This window comes from Calonectris borealis, chromosome 15, assembly GCF_964195595.1.
Source record: "Calonectris borealis chromosome 15, bCalBor7.hap1.2, whole genome shotgun sequence".
NCBI classification, from domain to species: Eukaryota; Metazoa; Chordata; class Aves; order Procellariiformes; family Procellariidae; genus Calonectris; species Calonectris borealis.
The window spans coordinates 18,175,663-18,194,329 of NC_134326.1; the positions used below are offsets into that span (position 1 = coordinate 18,175,663).

The 18,667-nt window shown below is 52.0% G+C and overlaps 1 protein-coding gene across 4 annotated transcripts in view; it reads left to right on the forward strand.

Moving 5' to 3' along the window:
- Nucleotides 1-11,800, forward strand: part of FGF1 (fibroblast growth factor 1) — a 31,035-nt gene extending 19,235 nt beyond the window's left edge. For 2 of the 4 annotated variants that reach the window (XM_075164475.1, XM_075164476.1), the window contains exons 2-4: nucleotides 3,545-3,738; nucleotides 8,851-8,954; nucleotides 10,001-11,800. In XM_075164475.1, coding sequence (XP_075020576.1) covers nucleotides 3,570-3,738; nucleotides 8,851-8,954; nucleotides 10,001-10,195 — 468 coding nt within the window. In that variant the 5' untranslated portion in view covers nucleotides 3,545-3,569 and the 3' untranslated portion in view covers nucleotides 10,196-11,800. Of the gene's footprint in view, nucleotides 1-3,407; nucleotides 3,431-3,544; nucleotides 3,739-8,850; nucleotides 8,955-10,000 lie in introns of those variants that run through there. The other 2 variants (XM_075164477.1, XM_075164478.1) reach the window with 2 other exon arrangements.
- Nucleotides 11,801-18,667: the final 6,867 nt, after the last annotated feature.

Sequence of the window (18,667 nt, forward strand, 5' to 3'; positions counted from 1 at the left end):
GGGGAAAGCTACGGGAGTGAAGTGGATGAGCAGGGATGGGAGGAAAGAGGAGAGCCACGAACACAGCCGGTCTTGGACAAACACACTCCAACTCAGGCTCCAATTTACTGACCTAGTGCAACCGGTGGTGTCAACCCCTCTTACAGCAATCTCCTCTTGGAATATTTTCCTTTCTCCATGGGGCACTAAATAAGTGGTGGAGTTTGGTGTCTCTCAGCTTAGCATCTTGGAGAGAGTTTTGTGTTCCGCTTTGAGCTATTTAATCATTTTGTTGGGCTTCTACCCAAAAAAATAAGGCCCTTTATGTTGTCTTTGGTTCAGGTTCTCTCTCTCACTCTTGCCTTGTAATTCCCATAAAAACCTAACATGTTCCTGCCAAAAGTATAATAGTAGGGCCATGAGTGCTGGTGTGTGTAGGATACCGACTCCACGGTCATAAAAGTATGAGAACAGCAATAGTATTTAGCAAGGAGAGACAATGGGAGTGGAAAATAGTGTTCATTCAGCTTCTCTTGTGGAGTCAAAGGCAGCTGGCGAGCACTGAACACATTCTAAAAATAGCAAAAAAACCTTAAAGGAAACATGTGAAAATGAAGAAGCCATTTCCAGTCGAGCTGCTCTGTTAAAGCTATCCGTAGATGCCCTTGAACACGCAGACCTCCAGGTGACCAAGGGGAGCATCCCAGCCTGCTCCTCGCTCGCGCTGGCTGCAGCCTAATTTTGCCGAGATCCTGATCTCAGCTCTAGGCTTCGGGATATTTGTTTCTCACTTCTATCCATCAACAACCCAGGAGACTTCTGAGTGCCTTTTACCCTCAGCTAAAGGCTCAAGAAAAACTTTAATTCCAGTAAATTACACAATACCACTGATCTTGATTAACGCTCATTTAAGCACCAAAGCCTTATGTACCACATTGAACGACCCGAAGGCTTTTGTTCGGAGAAAGCTTGGCAGACAGTTGGCATTAAAAACTGAACTACTACAAGAAAAGTACGATCTCCTGACAGAAAAATAAATTTTGGGACCAGACACACTGAGAAATACCTAATATCATCTGCCTGACAACTGTGTTAAAAAAGGGTTTCGAAGCTATACTTACCTAGTCCATCAGCTACCTTGGAAAGCCCCCAGGACCATAAAGCTTCTCCTGAGCTCTCATGGGTTGCTTCACCACCTGATCGTAGGATACCGGGGCTAGAAAGCACTTCCCAAAAACCCAGTCTGTGCTGAATGGGGGATCTGTGAAGCTTCGCCACTTCCAAACAAAGTCTGAACACACCGGCGCTGAGACGGACACGGCTTTCATGCGGTTCAGAAGCAAGGGTATCAGCAGAGGCGGTTGTAAAACTTGGTTGGACTCCTTGGGAAAAGGTTGATAATTTGGGCTTTGCAAACAGCTCCAAAGCAAAAGCAAGCTTTGCGGAGATGCACAATATGGGGAGAAACTGGCCTAGAGATGGTTTTCAAACCTAGATAAGAACCAAAACAGCCTCCAGTGCAAAAGAGCATAGAGCTGAGGAAGCGCTGGGCTGATACAGTAGGTGGTAGGTGTTGGTCCAGAAAACGTGACTTACCAAACAAGATCAAAATGCCTCTGGAGAAAGGGCAGTGGGGAAAAGTTTAAAATAGTATGTCCCTGCATTTTGACTCCGTGTTCAGCTGTTGTATTAGTGATTTAATTTGCAGCAAAGCACAGGCTGATAGTCAGGAGGAAAGAGAAGCTGTTGTGAACCAACAGCTACCAGAAGGAACTGAGGCCTGGGATGACAGGGAATATTTTTTCCCTTACAGTTGTGTTTTCCTCTCCTAGGAAATCTCTCTGTTCTGATGGAGACCCCAAGGGGACACATCTAAGAGCAAGGGAGGAGGTCTATGTACTAACCAAAGCTGGTTGCAATGGCTGGGTGTGTTTTCAGCCATAGCGATGAAGTTTCCAAGGTTTCAGCTTTTAGCAATCCAACTTTCATACATTTTTATCTCCTGCAGGCTTTTGGGACCCACTTGCAGGAATAGTTTCCCCTCCCTGCAGCTGCATTTGCAAATCTACATACTTCAGAGTTTACAGCCAAACGTTTAGAGATTATATGTATATATGCGTGTGTGTGTGTTTGTATTGCAAAGAGTTGCAGTCCTTAATACCTCCCAGGTTGCTCTTTAAGTACCACGGCAAACCCACACAGTATGATACTGGCTCCATCCTAATGTACCAGTAGCACAACTCAGTACTAAATAGAGATTTTTACAATCTATAAATATATAAAGACATATAAACAGTGACTATATAAGACTTCCCATAATACAGCTATGGGAATACACTACATTTAAAGTCATTTCCTGTATCTAGATTTATACTGTGCCCTGTCTTTTTCTGTTCATAAATCCACTTCTCTATAAGCACTACAGAACTTTGTGTATGAACGACAGCATATTCATGAGAGATTTTAAATGCAGTTTCTAGGCCAGAAACATTCAGATAAATTTGAATATACCTGGATTATGCGTGAGAGACTGGTCCCCACCCACACCCGGCCACGGCACCTCCTGATCCCACGGCCACGGCTGCAATGGCAGTTCTCACCCTCCGACATTCACAGCATCTTTCTCTTATCTCGGATGATGCCTTCAGGTTTTGGCACAGCTTCTGCTTAAACATGGATCATGACCGCACAGTGCATTGCAAAATGAGGTTTCGATACGATCTCCGTGCATTTCCCCAAGCCCCCAGGAGAGCACAGGAGCCCCGCGGGAAGGAGCACTCTCGCGAGATGGTGCTTGTTGCTCCTGAGCAGCTGGTAGTGCCCCATGCCCAGTTACACCCTTCTGCATCAGCCAGAGCTTTGCCTTTCCCTTTTAACCACTTTTCTTGAGATGCAAGGGTGCACAAACATGGTATAACTCAAAGTTCCTTTTTTCCATATGCTATCGATCAATGCATGGGTAAATCTCCTGCTTACCGCCCAGGCAGTGACAGCCTCCTGCCCCAGGCTCATCTCCCACAATATCGAGCGTTTGTTCTCATCTTTAGCATGTGTGTGCCTTGGCCAGGTGAGATGCAGAGTGCCAAGGTATGAAGTAATATTTGCTATCTGGCATGCAGTACATGTTGCAATACCTAGTCATAATCGTGTTTGAAAGTTATAATAGCGGAGAGAGTTATTAACCTGGGCTCCCTTCCTGCCTCCTGTGGGTTTCAATCAGACACTGGGTGTTTTTCAAACTTTTTTTTGAGCGTATAATTTTAGTACGTACGTCAATAGAAAGCAGAAAGAAAACAGAATTTACTATGATAAAATTAAAAGGACAGTCTCTACCACCCGGCTACACCCAGTGAGGAGACACCTCCCACACTGGAGGAGCATCACCTTTCGGGCTGTGTCACTGCCGCACCATCATCCGCGGTGTGAATCACCTGCCCCGCAGCCAGCCCGGGTCCCGGCCGGGGACCCCCGGGCTCCCTCCCCTCCCTTTAAAAGCCTGGCAGCAGCAGCGTGTGCCAAGCACTCGGTGCCGCCGCCCTGCCATACACCACCGCATCTCTTGCAGCCCGGCCGCCGGGAGAGGCCGAGAGATGGCCGAAGGGGAAATCACTACCTTCACCGCCCTGACCGAAAAGTTCAACCTTCCCCCGGGGAACTACAAGAAACCCAAACTCCTGTACTGCAGCAACGGGGGCCACTTCCTACGGATCCTCCCAGACGGCAAAGTGGATGGGACCAGGGACCGAAGCGACCAGCACAGTAAGCAAACCCGACGGGGCTTCTTGGCGCTCCTCCTTGCTCCTATGATTTTATCAGCTTTTATCAGCCAGGAAGGGGGGAGCTGGAGAAGACGGGCTCTGTACCAGGCTCTCTTTCCTCCTGGTGGCCACACACCTTCCAGGAGGTCAGCACACACACCAAACACACCGGTAGCCTGTACGCAGAGCCCGGGGAGGCACGGTATGTATGCTATTTCACATCTGCAGAAGTATTAAATCTGAAACCGGTTATCAAAATAATGGCAGGCAGGCAGACCATACAGGACTAAAGCGCTAATTGCAGCACGGCTGGCTTACACAGCAAGCTGGCAGCTGGAAAAAAAAGCCTTAGGAGCACCCTCACATCCTACACACACGCAGCCATCACACGTAATTCTATGGTATCTTTGCATTTACCCTGGGTTAGAAGATTCAGCACAACCGTGGGCTGTGCAAACGCACCGTTTCCCAGCAGCGCACTGCAGCTGTGCCTCTTGGCACGCGAAGTCGTCGGCCGGAGCAGGAGGTCGGGCCCAGATTCCTCTGCGTGCAGAACGGATTTTATCTGTCTGTTCTGCACACAGCATCCACTTGCCTTTGGGGAACTTCCCTCTCCCCTTAAACTAAATTCCTGCAGGACGCAAAAGCCCAACAGAGGCAAGAATCAGGTGAGAGAGAGTTATTTTGTGACTCATGGCTTTAGAAATGCACTCATGTTACTATTCACTTTTTTTCTGAAAACAAGTATGGCTTATTGTATGCTGAAGCAGTTTCAAGACTTTTTACGTGCATCTGTGTGTCACAAAGATTTAACAGGCCATCCGCGGCCAGAGTCTCTTCTTGCCCGTCCCCATTCCCCGCAGTCAGTGATGCTGGTGGCTCCAGCCCATGGGACATTGGGGACCTGCTGCTGGGATGACTGCCCACGCAGATACCAACACTCGTCTTCCCATTTGCACATCCCACTGCCTTTCTAGGTGCACGTTCGCTCTCCATAATTGGCATTAAAGTTCATCCTAGGAAGCTGGCAGGACTCCCTCACCAAAAAGTGCTGGTTTTGTAAATACTACTATTATAAAGTGCTGCAGACTACCTGACGTGGGGCAAACCGTAACACAAAAAATTAATACTACTATCCTGTACGGCAAGGAAAGGTGCACATTTGTCCTTTTCAGTAGTTGTCCATGCCACCGAAGGCATTGAGAGCTCTTTCCCTGCCAGCGGCTCACACGACCAAGCCAAGCCGCGGTGCTGAGGCTCTCTTGCTTTGACCAAGCCAAAGCCGTTAGATGAGAGCTGAATACCTGGCCCTGACACCAAGAAGCCCCTTGCCCTCGGCAGTTCTCCCTGCTGAGCCGGGCCAGGCCGTCAGCAGTGACCGGTGGGGCTGCGCAGAGCAACCCCCCCTGGACAAACGAGAAAATGGCTGTATAAGGACAAAGACAAAAAATCCAAGGAATCAGTTGGGAAGTTTGAAGCTTTTAGGACTCTCGCAATTCCAAAATGCTTGAGAGGATTTTTTTAAACGGATGCCCGAGGAGAGCTGGACCGGCAGCGCAGCAAACCTCCCCGCGGGGCTCTGTGGGCAGTGGGGCCGGGCTCTTCCCCACTGCTGCACGCCGGAGCTCTCGGTTCTCAGCAGAAACCTCTGGGTACACCATATCCTGAACATTTACTGGAATATAACTGGGACCTGCCAGGCTCCTATCTGGTTAGAAAGAAGGGCTGGGAGGAGCCAAGTCTGCCTTACAAATTCTAAGAAAAGCACTTTTATTTTCTTTAAACCACAAGCGTACATGTGGCTTTTCCCCCCAAACTTAACCTTTCTTCTTGTTATTGTTGTTTTAATGAAAGGCAGTTTATAGCAGAGTTTTAATTATAAACGCCGCTTCCCCACCACTCGCACAGCTCGCGGCAGCGCTGGGGGACGGGCAAGGATGAGCTCACCAAGGCTGGATAAACACAGCGCGGGGCAGGCAGCCTGCAGCCTAGAATAGACCGGGCACTAACCCTTCTCAAACCCCTGCAAGAGGCAGACAGGGACGCTGACCCAAAGGATCTGCAGAAGACAGGACCGGGCTCACAGGACCCACAAGCCAGCAGCTGGAGAGGCCATACGAGCTCACCAGGCGTCTCTGCCACAATTTGCCAGAGCTGAGATTTTGCTGGAGTCAGAAGGGGGATGCAGAGACGCCCGTGTGCCCTGGGGAGCTCAGCACGGGTTTGCAGAGCCAGCGCCAAGGTGACATCTCCTGGGACACGGGGTGCTAACGAGGACACGAATGTCCAGCCCCTGCACCCCAGCCTCAAGCCCACCATCTCACAGCATGGATGCTGCCACATAGCCCAGCCTTCTTCCCCCCGGCAAAGCGAGCCCGTGACCTTGGAATGAGCGTTTCCCCCCACAGCCGCACGATGCACACAGGCAGCAAGTGCAGGCAGCGAGCGCGGGCAGCACTCCTGCACATGGCACCCGCTGCACCCCGGCACGCTCGCACCTCGCCGGCTGCTGGCCCGGGGCCGCGTGTTTGGAAAACTCTGCCAGAAAGGAACCTCCTGTAAATGATCTTGTAAACTTGGATATCCGAACGTACAAATATTTACAGAGGAAACTCCTGGAAGGGCTGCGTGCCAGCGGAGCAGCCCTGCCGGCGAGGTACCCTGCCTCTGAGCACCGACGGCTGCCCACGGTCCTGCCCCTGTGCCTGGCAAACGCCGGAGCTGCTCAGCACCACTCCCCGGCACGCGAGGGGAGCAGCTCGGACCGTGACCTCCACCGGGGGATGCTGCTTACACAGCTGGGACGAGCACCCGCCAGCACGGAGCAACCCAGATCCATATGGGCAACCTGGGGACAGAGGTCCCTGGGGAAGGATGAGGCACGGGAATGCCCGCAACTCATCCGGGAGCCAGCGTGCACAGCTGCATTAGAGCCTGCATTGGTGCTTTGCAAACTGCCCATGCCCATGTGCATTTTGTTCCAGATAAATATCAAGAATTCTTATTTTTATCTGAACTCACCTTGCCAGGTGCTAGCCACCGAATCAGGGAGGGAGAACAGAAGAAGTGACTTAGTCCAAGCCCTCCCCATCCAGCCCTACATAAGGATTCCCTCGCTGTGTCCTTTGCTGCCGTGCGTGGGCATCTTGAGCTTGCACCGTGAGGTGAAAATAAAACTTACTAGGACATTGTAGATCCTCGAGGATGAAGCCCATGCTGGTTTCCACAAACAGCCTTATTTTCTCTTTTTCATCCCATTACTTCATGGAAATATCTGTCCAGACCTATAAAAAATGCAAGAATTTGTGCATGAGATCCTTCCTCCAGACCCACCGTTCTCCCTCCCCCGGCAGCCGGAGCCCTTAACGTCCCCATCGGCAGCTGGAGAGTCCCACCACTCCCCTCTCTTGCTGGCAGTTTTTAGGACAATATCATGATTTTTATCTCATTTCTCTCTTTTCCTGGCTGGACTTCTCCTCGGCCACGTCCTGGGGCTGCAGCACGACAACGGGTGCAAGGCGGGCTGGGGGCTCTCCTGCTGCGGGGTTTGCCGGCTGCCAGGTCCCAGCCACCACCAGGCAAGCATCGGGATTGTGTATTACTGCAAATCTGCACCCACCCAATTTACTAATTAGCCATCATTTACTGAGCAGGAAACAACAAAAATGAAGAATGTGAACCATTACAGCAAAGATTTCACTGGGACGGGGGCTTCTGCCGTGCCAAGAGATAACATTACCTTTTACCTCATCCAAAAAAGGATAAAATGAAATAAATTTTAAAAGAAGGAAGGAGCTGGAGCTGAGGCATCCGTTCATACTTCATTCAAACCAACTAAATATGTCTGTTACAAATCTCTACAGTATAAGCTCAGGAAAAAAAGCTGAGGCGACGGGAATGATCACTTGGAAGAGCTGGATTTTGCAAGTCACACTCTGGATATAACCGCAGCTCTCGGCACATGCCGGCGGGGCCACTAATTGTTCAGACTTCAGTTTTCCTGCCCACCCAGGAGAGCAGTACGGGGTCCTCTCCCAGCACGCAGTGCTAGAGAGCTGTCCTCCCAAAGCTCCTCTCCAACCAAATGGCCTCTTCCCTTGACTCTTCCTGAGAAATACGTTAAAGAAGAACTTGAGCCAAGTTTTAATCATTTTCCGAGATTCCCGTAATTAGCAAAGTAAGAAAAAAAAAGGAACCCACGGGGCAAAAAAAGTAACCAGACAAAGAGAAAGGCTAAATCTGCTGTGTTAGGTACAGGATGCCGAGCAGAGGAGGGAGGTGGCCCAGACACCCCGGCCTGCAGCTCAACTGCTGCCCTCCCACAGTACAAGACCAATAAGGAGCTTTTTTTGTCCCAGAGTTTCTAGTTGAAGTCCAGCATCGGTGATGGGGACGGAAAGCCGGTGCCTGGTGGGCTGCACGAAGTGACGCAGCACCACCACAAACCCATCGCTCCTGCCCAGCCTGTGCGCTGGCAGGCTCAGATCTTGGTTTAGTATCAAATTCACGTTAGTGCTGCAAACTAGGACAATTATCTAAGACGTGGCTCATGGCTACCTACGGGAGGTATTTTTCAGGATGAAGATCAGGCCTTTCTATTTCTCCGCGGTCCGCCTAGGACGCACCGGATAACGCCAGCCACGGCACACTGCTGGATGGGATGCTTTGGATCAGGGTTTTGCAACGCAGGCATCTGAAGTCTGCCCGTCCCTGGTTTAGCTCTGAAAATACTTCTTCATATGTCACTCCTTAAGTGTCTTGTCAAAACCACATGAGAAATTTGTAAATTAGAGCCAGAATTAAAACCCCAATCTCCTGTGTCCCATTCCAGCGTCTTAACCAAAAGGCTGCCCTTCCTTTGATGTAAAATAAGGAAAAAATTGGTCTTTGGTTCCTAAAACATGGCTGTGGGGTTTCTTTGAAGGAGAGGGTACAAGGAGACATTTTTATTACACGATGTACTGTTTCTTATAAACTCTTTATAAGCCAGGCTTCAGAACAAAAATACCCTGCTAACTTTCCTAGCAGCTTGGACATCATCTCTGACAACCTTTATTTTTTCCCTTTTCCTATGTTCCTTTTGTTGATGTTGTTGTTTTATTTTTACTTTCAGTTCAACTGCAGCTAAGCGCGGAAAGTGTGGGAGAGGTGTATATAAAGAGCACCAAGTCTGGGCAGTACCTGGCGATGGACACCAACGGGCTGCTCTACGGCTCGGTAAGTAGGAGGTTTATGTGGGACCAGACACGGAGAGGGTTTGAGGTTTGCAGAAATCTCGTAGCTCTGAGTAATGCAAACCGCAAGCAACAATTAGCCTCTGTTTGTTATTTTGGTAGCTGGACGGCCACTCTCCATCCGGCTTTATTTTGAGGGGAAATAAATAAATAATCAAATAATACCGTTTACCACCCTGCCTCAAACACTTGACAAATATCATATTCCATGATAACTGGAGCAGCAGCTGCTTTGCATCCCCTCGGCAGCTGCCAGCTCTGCGAGCGGGGCCGTGGGGGGACCCCGGCAGCGCAGGGCAGGTGAACCTCCAGCCCGGCTCTTCCAGCCCCGGCAACGCCTTGCCCACACCTCTGCCTGCCTCCTGCCGCCTCTCCGCGGCTTTGCGAGGAGGTTCAGGGCTGCGAGAGGAAGCAGCCCCAGGCAATGGCCCACAGCCACTGAGCAAAGACCTCCCAGCGTTTTTCCTCTGTATCCTGGTTGCACCGAGCTGCACCGGAGGCAGCGACAGCATCCGTGACATCCCAGTGCAAGCGGGATCGTGCAAGGGGCTTCCCCCCCCCGTGCCCAGGAACTGAAGGGCACCGAGTCACCAAAAATAATCTGGTTCTTTGAGACTAGGCCCATTTATAGCAAAGTGTGCAACACATAATCCTGGTCACAGGCTGCTTAGCCTCACCAAAGAGCTGTTTTGTTCCCCGTGCTCATGCCCTAAACCCGCAGCTTCCACCGCACAGATTAGTGCCAGAGCAGGAGCCAGTGCCAGGACCGGCTTACAGAGCGCAGGGCCAGGCTCAGTTACTGCCGAACAAAATGCCCAGGCGACAGACAAGTTGCTGTAGGAGTAGCCCAGGGGACTAAATCAAGGCTACTTACCTCCACACTTTAAATATGAACTTTACTGGGGCACGAAGATCTCAGAGGCAGGTCTGGATAGCATCCTAGCCAGGGAGCGCCCGAGCCAGGAACACGCATCCTCCTCCCTACGGTATCACCCCATCTCACTGTCATTACCCGGGGCTCTCTTTCAGCAGTTACTGGGTGAGGAGTGCCTGTTCCTTGAAAGGATCGAAGAAAACCATTACAACACGTACGTCTCCAAAAAGCACGCGGATAAGAACTGGTTTGTTGGGCTGAAGAAGAATGGGAGAAGCAAGCTGGGGCCGCGGACTCACTATGGCCAGAAGGCGATCCTCTTCCTCCCGCTGCCCGTCTCGGCCGACTAGGTCGGCCATCCTAGTCCCATCCTAGGAGTTCAGAGATGACCCAAACCCCAAAACCCAACCATCGCCTCCTCCTTTTCCCTTGCTCTCCCTCTTTTTGGCTAGTATGACAGAGCCAAACTTTAGAGCTCCGAGCTTTAGGTAAAGGCTTTACCAAAAATAGACAAAGCAGAGCTCCTCCGCTCTGCACGAAGCTTTGCAGAGATGAGGGGAAAAGCCACGACACCCTCCCAAGGTCCACCGGCACCCCCGCCTCCCCCAGCCCTCTGCCGTCTGTCTGGAGCGGGGCCGGCTCATGCCGTGACCGTGCTGCAGCTCCCGGGGACATGCACAAACCTGCCCTGGGGCAGGCACCCAGAACCATCGCCAAGGGCACCCCAAGGACACCCCGGATACCAGGAGAATGCATGCTTTTACTGTCCCCAGTCATTCTAAGGCAAAACCTCCCCGGATACGCTGTATTAACGTATTTATCCATTAAGTATGTAGCTTCTAACATGCCCTTCAAGCAATTTCAGACTGCACCATCAGTGATGTTATCGAGTGCCAGCCTGGTTAAATGCTTGCAGATATCCTCAGCGTATTAAGCTGAGGCATCAGCCAAAAGCTCCAAGCCCTAGACGTCTTAGTCTCCCTTACAACGTGAATAGTGCTATATTTCATGCTAGTACCTGCCATATGTTATTTGTATTTATTTATTCAGTAAATCTGTCTCTTCTACAATCTGTTCATAAGTAATTCTAGGCACCAAAGCCCCTTGACATTGTCCCAGTGAGGATGGGGCAGAGTGGGAGCAACTGAAGTCTGATGTTGAGGGTGTGATGGTGGAGCAGGAACCGCATGACAGTGGCAGTGCATTGCACCCCGTTCCCAGGGGGCTTCCTCCCACACCCCCATTTTTAGAGCAGGGCTCTAAAAATGGCACTGGGGCCTCTTGGTGACTCACAAACCCCCCGTGAAACTGGGTTTCTCCTCTCCCGGCACGAAGCAGATCTCCCGAGCAGCTCAAGAGCCGCTCCTGCCAGGCGAGAGCATCACGGGAGCACCACGCTGCCATGCTCTACCCCGGCTCGTCTTCCCCCATCCACCTCGGGCACTTGCAGATGCTTACAGTGACCGGGCACAAGCTGCATGGGAGGGACAGGTCAGCCCAAAGCTTTGCTGAGTCAGCACTTCTCTAATCGCTTCTTCCTGAGTGGCAAGTGCATTTTACCATACAGCAAGTTTCCTCATGTGTAGAATAGCCCAAAGCCTTTAACTAAATTTTTCTGGTGATATTGCATTAAAAAGTAAATTGGGAATAGGTTTAACTCCATTACACCCATGTGACTTGTCATGGCCCGGCTGTGGCTGCGGGTGAATTGGAGGTGGAGACGTGGCCAGGGTGCCACGGTCGATGGGACAGATTCGGCAGCTGAGGACGCAAAAGCGCAGGAGTCCTTCATTTACGCGGCAGTGCCGCGCAGCCCATCCCCGGCATCGCGGCGGGGGGAGCGCTGCCGAAACTCACGTGCGGCGCAGTCCTCCTGTCGGTCTCGGACTGAGGTTTCGAGCTGTAAATAAAATATGCTGGTACAGTGGCAGAACAATAAAGTTTGATAAGAAATATTGCAGTGGGCTATACTTGGTCTTAAATGAAGAGGTGCTTGAGCAAAAAAGCCTAAATCTCTCGGGAGGGGAGTGAAAATGGAGCATGGTGCTGCTTCACCACCGAGATGAGCTTTGTGATGAGACGCAAACGCCAGTCACTCCAGTGGCAGCACCCGAGCAGGGACACCCGATCGGGGACACCCGCAGAGGGAGCTGGGGGACCCTGTGCCACGGTGGGTGACACAGCCCAGACGGACACTGCAGACATCTCTCCCACCACAGGGAGGGATGGCCACAGCCTGTGCACTCTTTACCATTTATACAATAATAATCCCAATTTTGCAATTCTAGTGAATGGGGGGAAAAAAACCACAACAGGGAAACCAGGACTTGCTGCAGTTCACACGGCTGAGGGATGAGGTGAACTTGATCTTCTCCTTTACCCTGGGCCACAAGCTGGGCTGCAGACAGGCACAGAGCCATTGAGCCTCATGATTCCTAAATGCTTTTTCTAATGCTTCCCTTCCTACAGTCCCGCCTGTTGGGCCTGACCTTTCCTTATTCAGCAGTAAAGGGGGGGAAAAAAGGCATTTAGGTACATAGTGTAACTTAAGGTAGTTAAACATTACATTGTTGAAATAATTGTGTCAGTGGTGAAAAGCGCTCCTGTTCAGTTTGGAAAAGATGGGTCATCTAATTCATCTTACCTTTGTTTTTGTGTAATAGACCCTTGGAAACTCCAGAAGTATGTATTTGACAGGAGCATTACAGCAGCTCAGCTCAGCCCAGCTTTGCAAAGTGAACATTTTCACTCAGAGGTGAGCTACGCAGTATTTCAGAGCTGAACAACGGCGTTGATGTTTCTGTACCACGCTTTCTGAAGAGAGAACACAAACAGCTTCCCTGTTTACACAACGCGCGGCCGAGCTCGGGCACTGCCGGCTGCGCACAGCCTCCTCCTCGTGCGCACACACGCGGCACCTTCTGGGAACACCGGGACAAGGTCTGCAGTGTCCACTAATTAGATATCGCAATCTATTTTTTCCTGTCACTTGGGGTACTGCCGGAGCCCTTCCCCGGCGGTGGCACCTCGCTGCTGTGGCTGCAGGAGGGTTTTCACAGACGCACTTTGCTCCTGAGCAAACACGGCCGGGGACGGTCATCTGCCCTACAACCAGCAGCGCAGGTTTATCAATTATCTCATCCTGATTTGCAAATAATAACGATAAATGAGCTGGCAGCCCCCACCAACCGATGTGCTGAGCTCTTGGGGAGGAAACCTGCATTACGCTGGAGAGCTGGGGGGACCTGCCCAGTCCCGCGTGATGGAGGGGCAGTCACAGCCCGGCCTCGTGCCGGCCGGTGTGAGTCCAAAGTCCATGTTTCTGGCACAGCCCCGGGGCCTTTGCTCTGGAGAGCAGACTGAGTTCACCCTCACAGCACCCATGGGCTCAGGTTCATCCCACCTGGGCTCCCCTTATTCACTTTTTTCCATTCCTGCCATTGGGGACAGGGACATGGGACAAGCGCTCCCAGCCCCTGGCAAACCCCAGATAAGCCATCTCTATACGGGAGGGAGGAAGAAAAGGCACTATGCCTTGCATATTTCTGCAGCAGTAATTAGCCACTAATTACTGCACTTCAGAATTGCTTTGCTAATTACTGTACTCCTGAACTTTTGCACTTGCTGGCTCTGAAGTCTTCTCCCCAGCGCTGATAGCATCGCGGTTAATTGTCCTCCCAGGCAAACAGGGAGCTGGCGTGGGAACGGCGGAGCCGTGGCGGCGGAGGAGTGTGCGGCAGCTTCGGCAGCACCGCAGCTGCAGAGCCCAGCGGTGCGGGGACCATCGCCCACCCATGGGCACCAGCCCTGCCAGTGCCCAGCACCCTCTTTGCACCTACCCATTGCCATGGCCCGTCAGCGCTGTTTCTCATCTGGGGGAACCGCATAGAGATCAAGTCGAAAGGTGATTTCTGCTCCTTCCGAAGAATTGCGGGATGCCAGCTGCTTCTCCTGTCCTTTACACAGCGAAGTTTCCATGCAGCTGCCCGTGGGGAGGTCAGATGTATGGTCTTGCAGGTATTTACTGTGTGAATGCTTGAAGGACTACAAATATGAATTTCCGGTTTTCACTTGTAATCTCCAACAGCCAAAAAGGCACATTTTTACTGTATATACCAACTGAAACATTTTAATTAAAAGAAAGAAGAAAGTAATGCTTGCAAAAAAATCTACTCTGCACAGGCCCCTTCCCCCGCCAGAAAAAAAATTAAGCACAGCAGTAGGATAACTTGGGGGTTTTTCAGTATCATCGTACCACAGGTAAGCGAGCTGGTTATCCCTAAACTCCCCTGTGACCGTTTTGCAATGCTGCCTTATTTTACACATCTAAGCACAGGTAATATAACTCATACCAAGCACACAGAAATGATTCATCAGCTCTGCTGCCACCACAGCCATGTACATGCTTTTAATTACCTGAGTGGTAAAACACACTCTCTCAGCTCTCGGTGATGGCGGTTCAGGTTAATGGCAGGCGAGGAGCAGGCGCGCGGCTCCCTGCAACCCTGCAGCTGCCAAGGGCTACACCATGGGGGTATCATCATCATCATCCTCACATGTGCCCATGTGCTACACCTGCAGCACCCATTTTCAAGGCAGGGACACAGGCTGAACCCCTCCGTCTCTACCTTCTGTGCTGCTTCGAACTTGTAATTCCTTAATTGCAGTGCGTAAGAGTTGAGAAGTTTGACATTTAAACCAGTACCTGGCAGCGTCCAGTAAGGACTGAATATCTGCCCAAATCCTGGATTTAGTCAATGAGCTGCAGGAGAAGAAGGCACAAGAGAAGGACCCAGCCACCGCCAATGTCCCTGGTACCAGAGCTCTGGTGGATCCGGCACCTGGGAAAGCCTACAGACGATGTTCCAATGGCAAACACAAAGCTGGGCATGACGGAGCGATGTGGACAGCCAACGGCATCAACACCTTACTTAAACATTGTGGTTGTTTTCCCTGTGAAAGGCTGGGTTGTCACTCAACTCAAAAAAATGAATGAATGCATGACCAGGAGATCCAGGTTTCTAATTAAACTGGAAAGTTGGAAAGCATAATGCCAGATTCAGTGCTGTCTTCCAACACCTCATTAACCGCAGGGCATTCCTCTCGTTAGACTTCTGCTGCTCAGAAATTACCACCACAGGTACACACTTGACACCCAACTGGGGAAAAATGTCAACAATTTGTCTGAAAAATAATCCCTAAGGAAGCCACAGTAATTGCTTCAGACAGATGAACAAGCAAGGATGACATTACCCAGAGAAACCGTGCTCGCTTTGGAGAGTTTTGTCCTTAGGGTGAGAGGTGAGGGAGGAAAAAAAAGACTTGTAAGATTTAATAAAATTATTACACTTGAAGATCTTTCCCAGTAAGCATAGTGAGCGCAAGCATGCTGTGAGAGGGTTTCTGGAGCGTGTCGGAAAGGAGGAAAAGCAAGCGCTGCTGCACGAAAGGGTGAGCTAGGGAGGCACGGCTAGGCAGGGAAAGGACGGCGGTGTTCGGATACTCAGTTAAATTTACAGCATTCAAATCCAGCAGCAGCCAAGGGCACCCGACGGGCTAGATTTCAGCCTTTTTCAGCTACGACCTAGCGCGTCTCCTGGCAGATCTTGCAAGCTTCCACATCCTAAAGAAGTGGAAGGAGGAGGTGGTGCAGGGAAGGTAGGGTCCTATGTGATCCCACAACCCCTTCTCCCAGTGCTGAGGTCTGTGGCATCTGCACACACAACTTCACCAGGGCTCTCCAAAGCCATATTCTTGCCTCCACGCCTGTCAAACCTCTCGGGCTGAGGGCATCCCTGATCAGCTCTTTTTTTCCACAACTGCCCAATCCAGAAGTGCTCAGACACGGGAAGGGCAATAAAGGGCCAAAGATCCCAGCTGGGCTGCGCAGCACAGGAGTTTGTCAGCTAGATCTAAAAATTTACAGAGACCTTAACAGACCACAACCTCGACAACACGCTGTCAGCCAGGCAGAGCACCGGGCTGCAGAGCGTCCTGAATCTTGTCCGCTCCCTCCTTCTGTTTGGCTCAGGAGTCCTCTGCGGAGATTTAAAACTCGACTGCTGGTTCCTGTTAATTGTTTATCCTGCACCAGGAAGAAGGGCATGAAAAGTCACACAAACTATTGCACTAGGAGAGCTGAAGCTATTTTTTAAAAATATCACACTTTACATTAAATAAACAACTCTCTGACATGCTGCCATTCGTTAGGAAAGAATGTAAATCTGGGCCTAATGGCTCTCATATGCTCTCCATATGACATGAAAATGCCCAAGAAAGGTAAAAGCTGGGTAGGGCTGGGTGGCACAGCCGGGTTTGGCTGCAAGGTATGCTAGAGGGTGGTAACACCTCTGCCTTGCAGGACAGACGGACCAGTGGTCCTTCAGTCCACCAAAAGCTCCCTTTAAATGCAAGGCAGACGCCCTGCCCACCGCTCCCTGTGTCTTTAGAGAGATTATTCCATGGGTTCCAGACTTTTTTGACAGCCGCTGTCTTCACGGCACTTGCTGAGCTCGTCGCGGCACAGGAGACCCGAGGGTCCGCAGAAAGGCTGTGCGAGCTGCCAGCCCGCAGCACGAAACCCAGCACAGCCCCGGGAAGCAGCTACGGCAGCGGGTTTAGAAGAGAGCAGGACCGGCCCAGCGCACCCGTTATGGGGGACGGTTCAGCATCTCCGGCCGAGAAAGCGTCGCGAAGGCGAGCAGCAGGGCTGCTTCTGTTTTGTCTTTAGTTTTCGAGCGGGATCCGGCGGGAGCGGGCAGGGATGAGCTCCTGGGGCGGGGGACGCACCAAAAAATAAAGAAAATAAAAAAGCAGGAATTACGCTTTTCCCTCTGCAAAACAAACCGCCTTCGATGTCGCCATGTCGCGGGGCGCCCAGGAGATGGCGGTGCGGAGGCACCGCTGGGCCGGGAGCCGCGGGGCCGGGGGCGGGCGCGGGGGCCGGGGCAGCCCGGGGCACCCACCCCGCCCCGCGCTGCCGGTGCCAGCGGGCAGACACCGAAGCGCCAACATCTGGATCGGCATCTGGCTGACAAATGGAGCCAGAGGGAAGCTTAAAGGGGCCCGGGAAGTGGTGGGTCTCCCGCTGCCTCTCTGCCCCGCTTCCCCCCCGGGTGAGGCCAGCCCGGGGTGCCGGGTGCTGCTCCCACACCCCGGGAAGCCCCCGCTGCAGCCCCCCCATGGGACCAGCGCTGGTAAGGGAGGGTAGAGAGGGGTTACGCTCCTGGCAAGTCTCGAGGGAGGGTTTGAACCCAGGCAAAACACTTATCCCACAAAGTGGCTTCTCCTTCCTCTTCCTCTAACCCAGAGGGCTGCTTTGCCCATGAGACAGCGCTCAGCCCCAGCCCGAAAAGCCAAAACAACTGAAGCAAGGAAACCTGAAATAATCTATTATTAAGCTCTGGGAACTGATGGGAATCCAAGCAAAAGGAAAGCTTGGGTTTCTGCTGCTTTCCTGTGGTTGGCATTTTGGAAAGGCTGCTGGAGGACACACACGTCTCGGGGCGGGTGAGGCTGCGGGAGCCGTGGGAGGGCACAGTGGTGGGCAGCCGGGGCCAGGGCTGCAGAGCACCACGATGCCACGGAGCATCGTCTCCTCAGAGGTTCCAGCAAGGACCGAGGGAGCCCCCGCAGCCACAGCCCAAGCCTGGCTCTTCACGATGCTCATCCCTGCAGCTCTCCCTGCCCGTGCCCCCACCCTCTGCACATCCCATCTCCAGCACCCCCCCCCACTGCACCCCAGACCTCCCTCCCCACCTCAGCCTTCCTTGAGCACAGGTACCATGGGTTGTGCCAAGCCATTTCATGACGTGCTAACTGAAATAAGCTCTGGGGACAGCACATCTATTCCCACATGGGCCGTGAGTCCGTTTTTAGAGCCAGTATCTGCAGCACTCCCAAGCTATGGAGGGAGTTGGGGTAAACCTCTGGTCAGGGTACTGGGACACTGTAAATCAGCTAATTAAAGAAGAGCAATTTCCATGGTGAAGGTCACGTTAAGGAAGAATGGGGGAATTTGCCAGAGCACGGTCTGGCAAACCTCTGCCTCGAAGCATCGCCACAGTTTCCGCAGGTTGGGCTGTTTCTAAGCACATGCAGCAATTTGTTCTGGCTAGTGAGGGTGGCTTGTGCCAATTGCTAATCCCACCTCTCGGGTCGAGCCCCTCAAGAGGAGGGAGAGGCCCCTGCTCACAGCCCTCACTCTTCCCGAGACACTGAGCATCAGGAAGCTGCAGCTTAAACCTCAGTGTAATCCCCACACAAAGAGGTGGTCACTGGTAATGGGTTTACCTGCTTAATTCTCCCCGGCCGTTCCTGGCTCTCAGGGTTTTCCCTTCCCCACTAACTCGGTGCTGCAGGAAACTCTGCTTCCCACATTAAGCAGATTGTCTGCAACAGTACAGGCAAATGCATTTATCACGCTGAATTCCCGAGCCGTTACACCGTGGCGTTTCCGGGATATGAATCCTCTGTCGCTCACATCCTCCCCTGCCCCGTTTCCGGAGCTGGGCCGCGATGCATTTATCACCCCAGGCACAGAGCATCTTCGCTCCCCCCTGGCCCCTGAGGCTCTTCCCCTGGGACCATCTGCTGTCACCACCAGACCCACCACGGAACCCTGGTGCACGCAGTGACCACCAAAACACCTCCCACCCCCACTGCCAGGGCTTGCTTCTGCCCTGCGCAGCCCCACGGCAGGGGGTCCTGGGTGCTTGGTACGCTTGGGACAAGCTCAAACCACTCTCCACCACCCTAAATCTACTGTTTTTCTGAAGAAATTATCCCAACATGTATTTCCTCCTTTTGCAGGACAGGAGCTG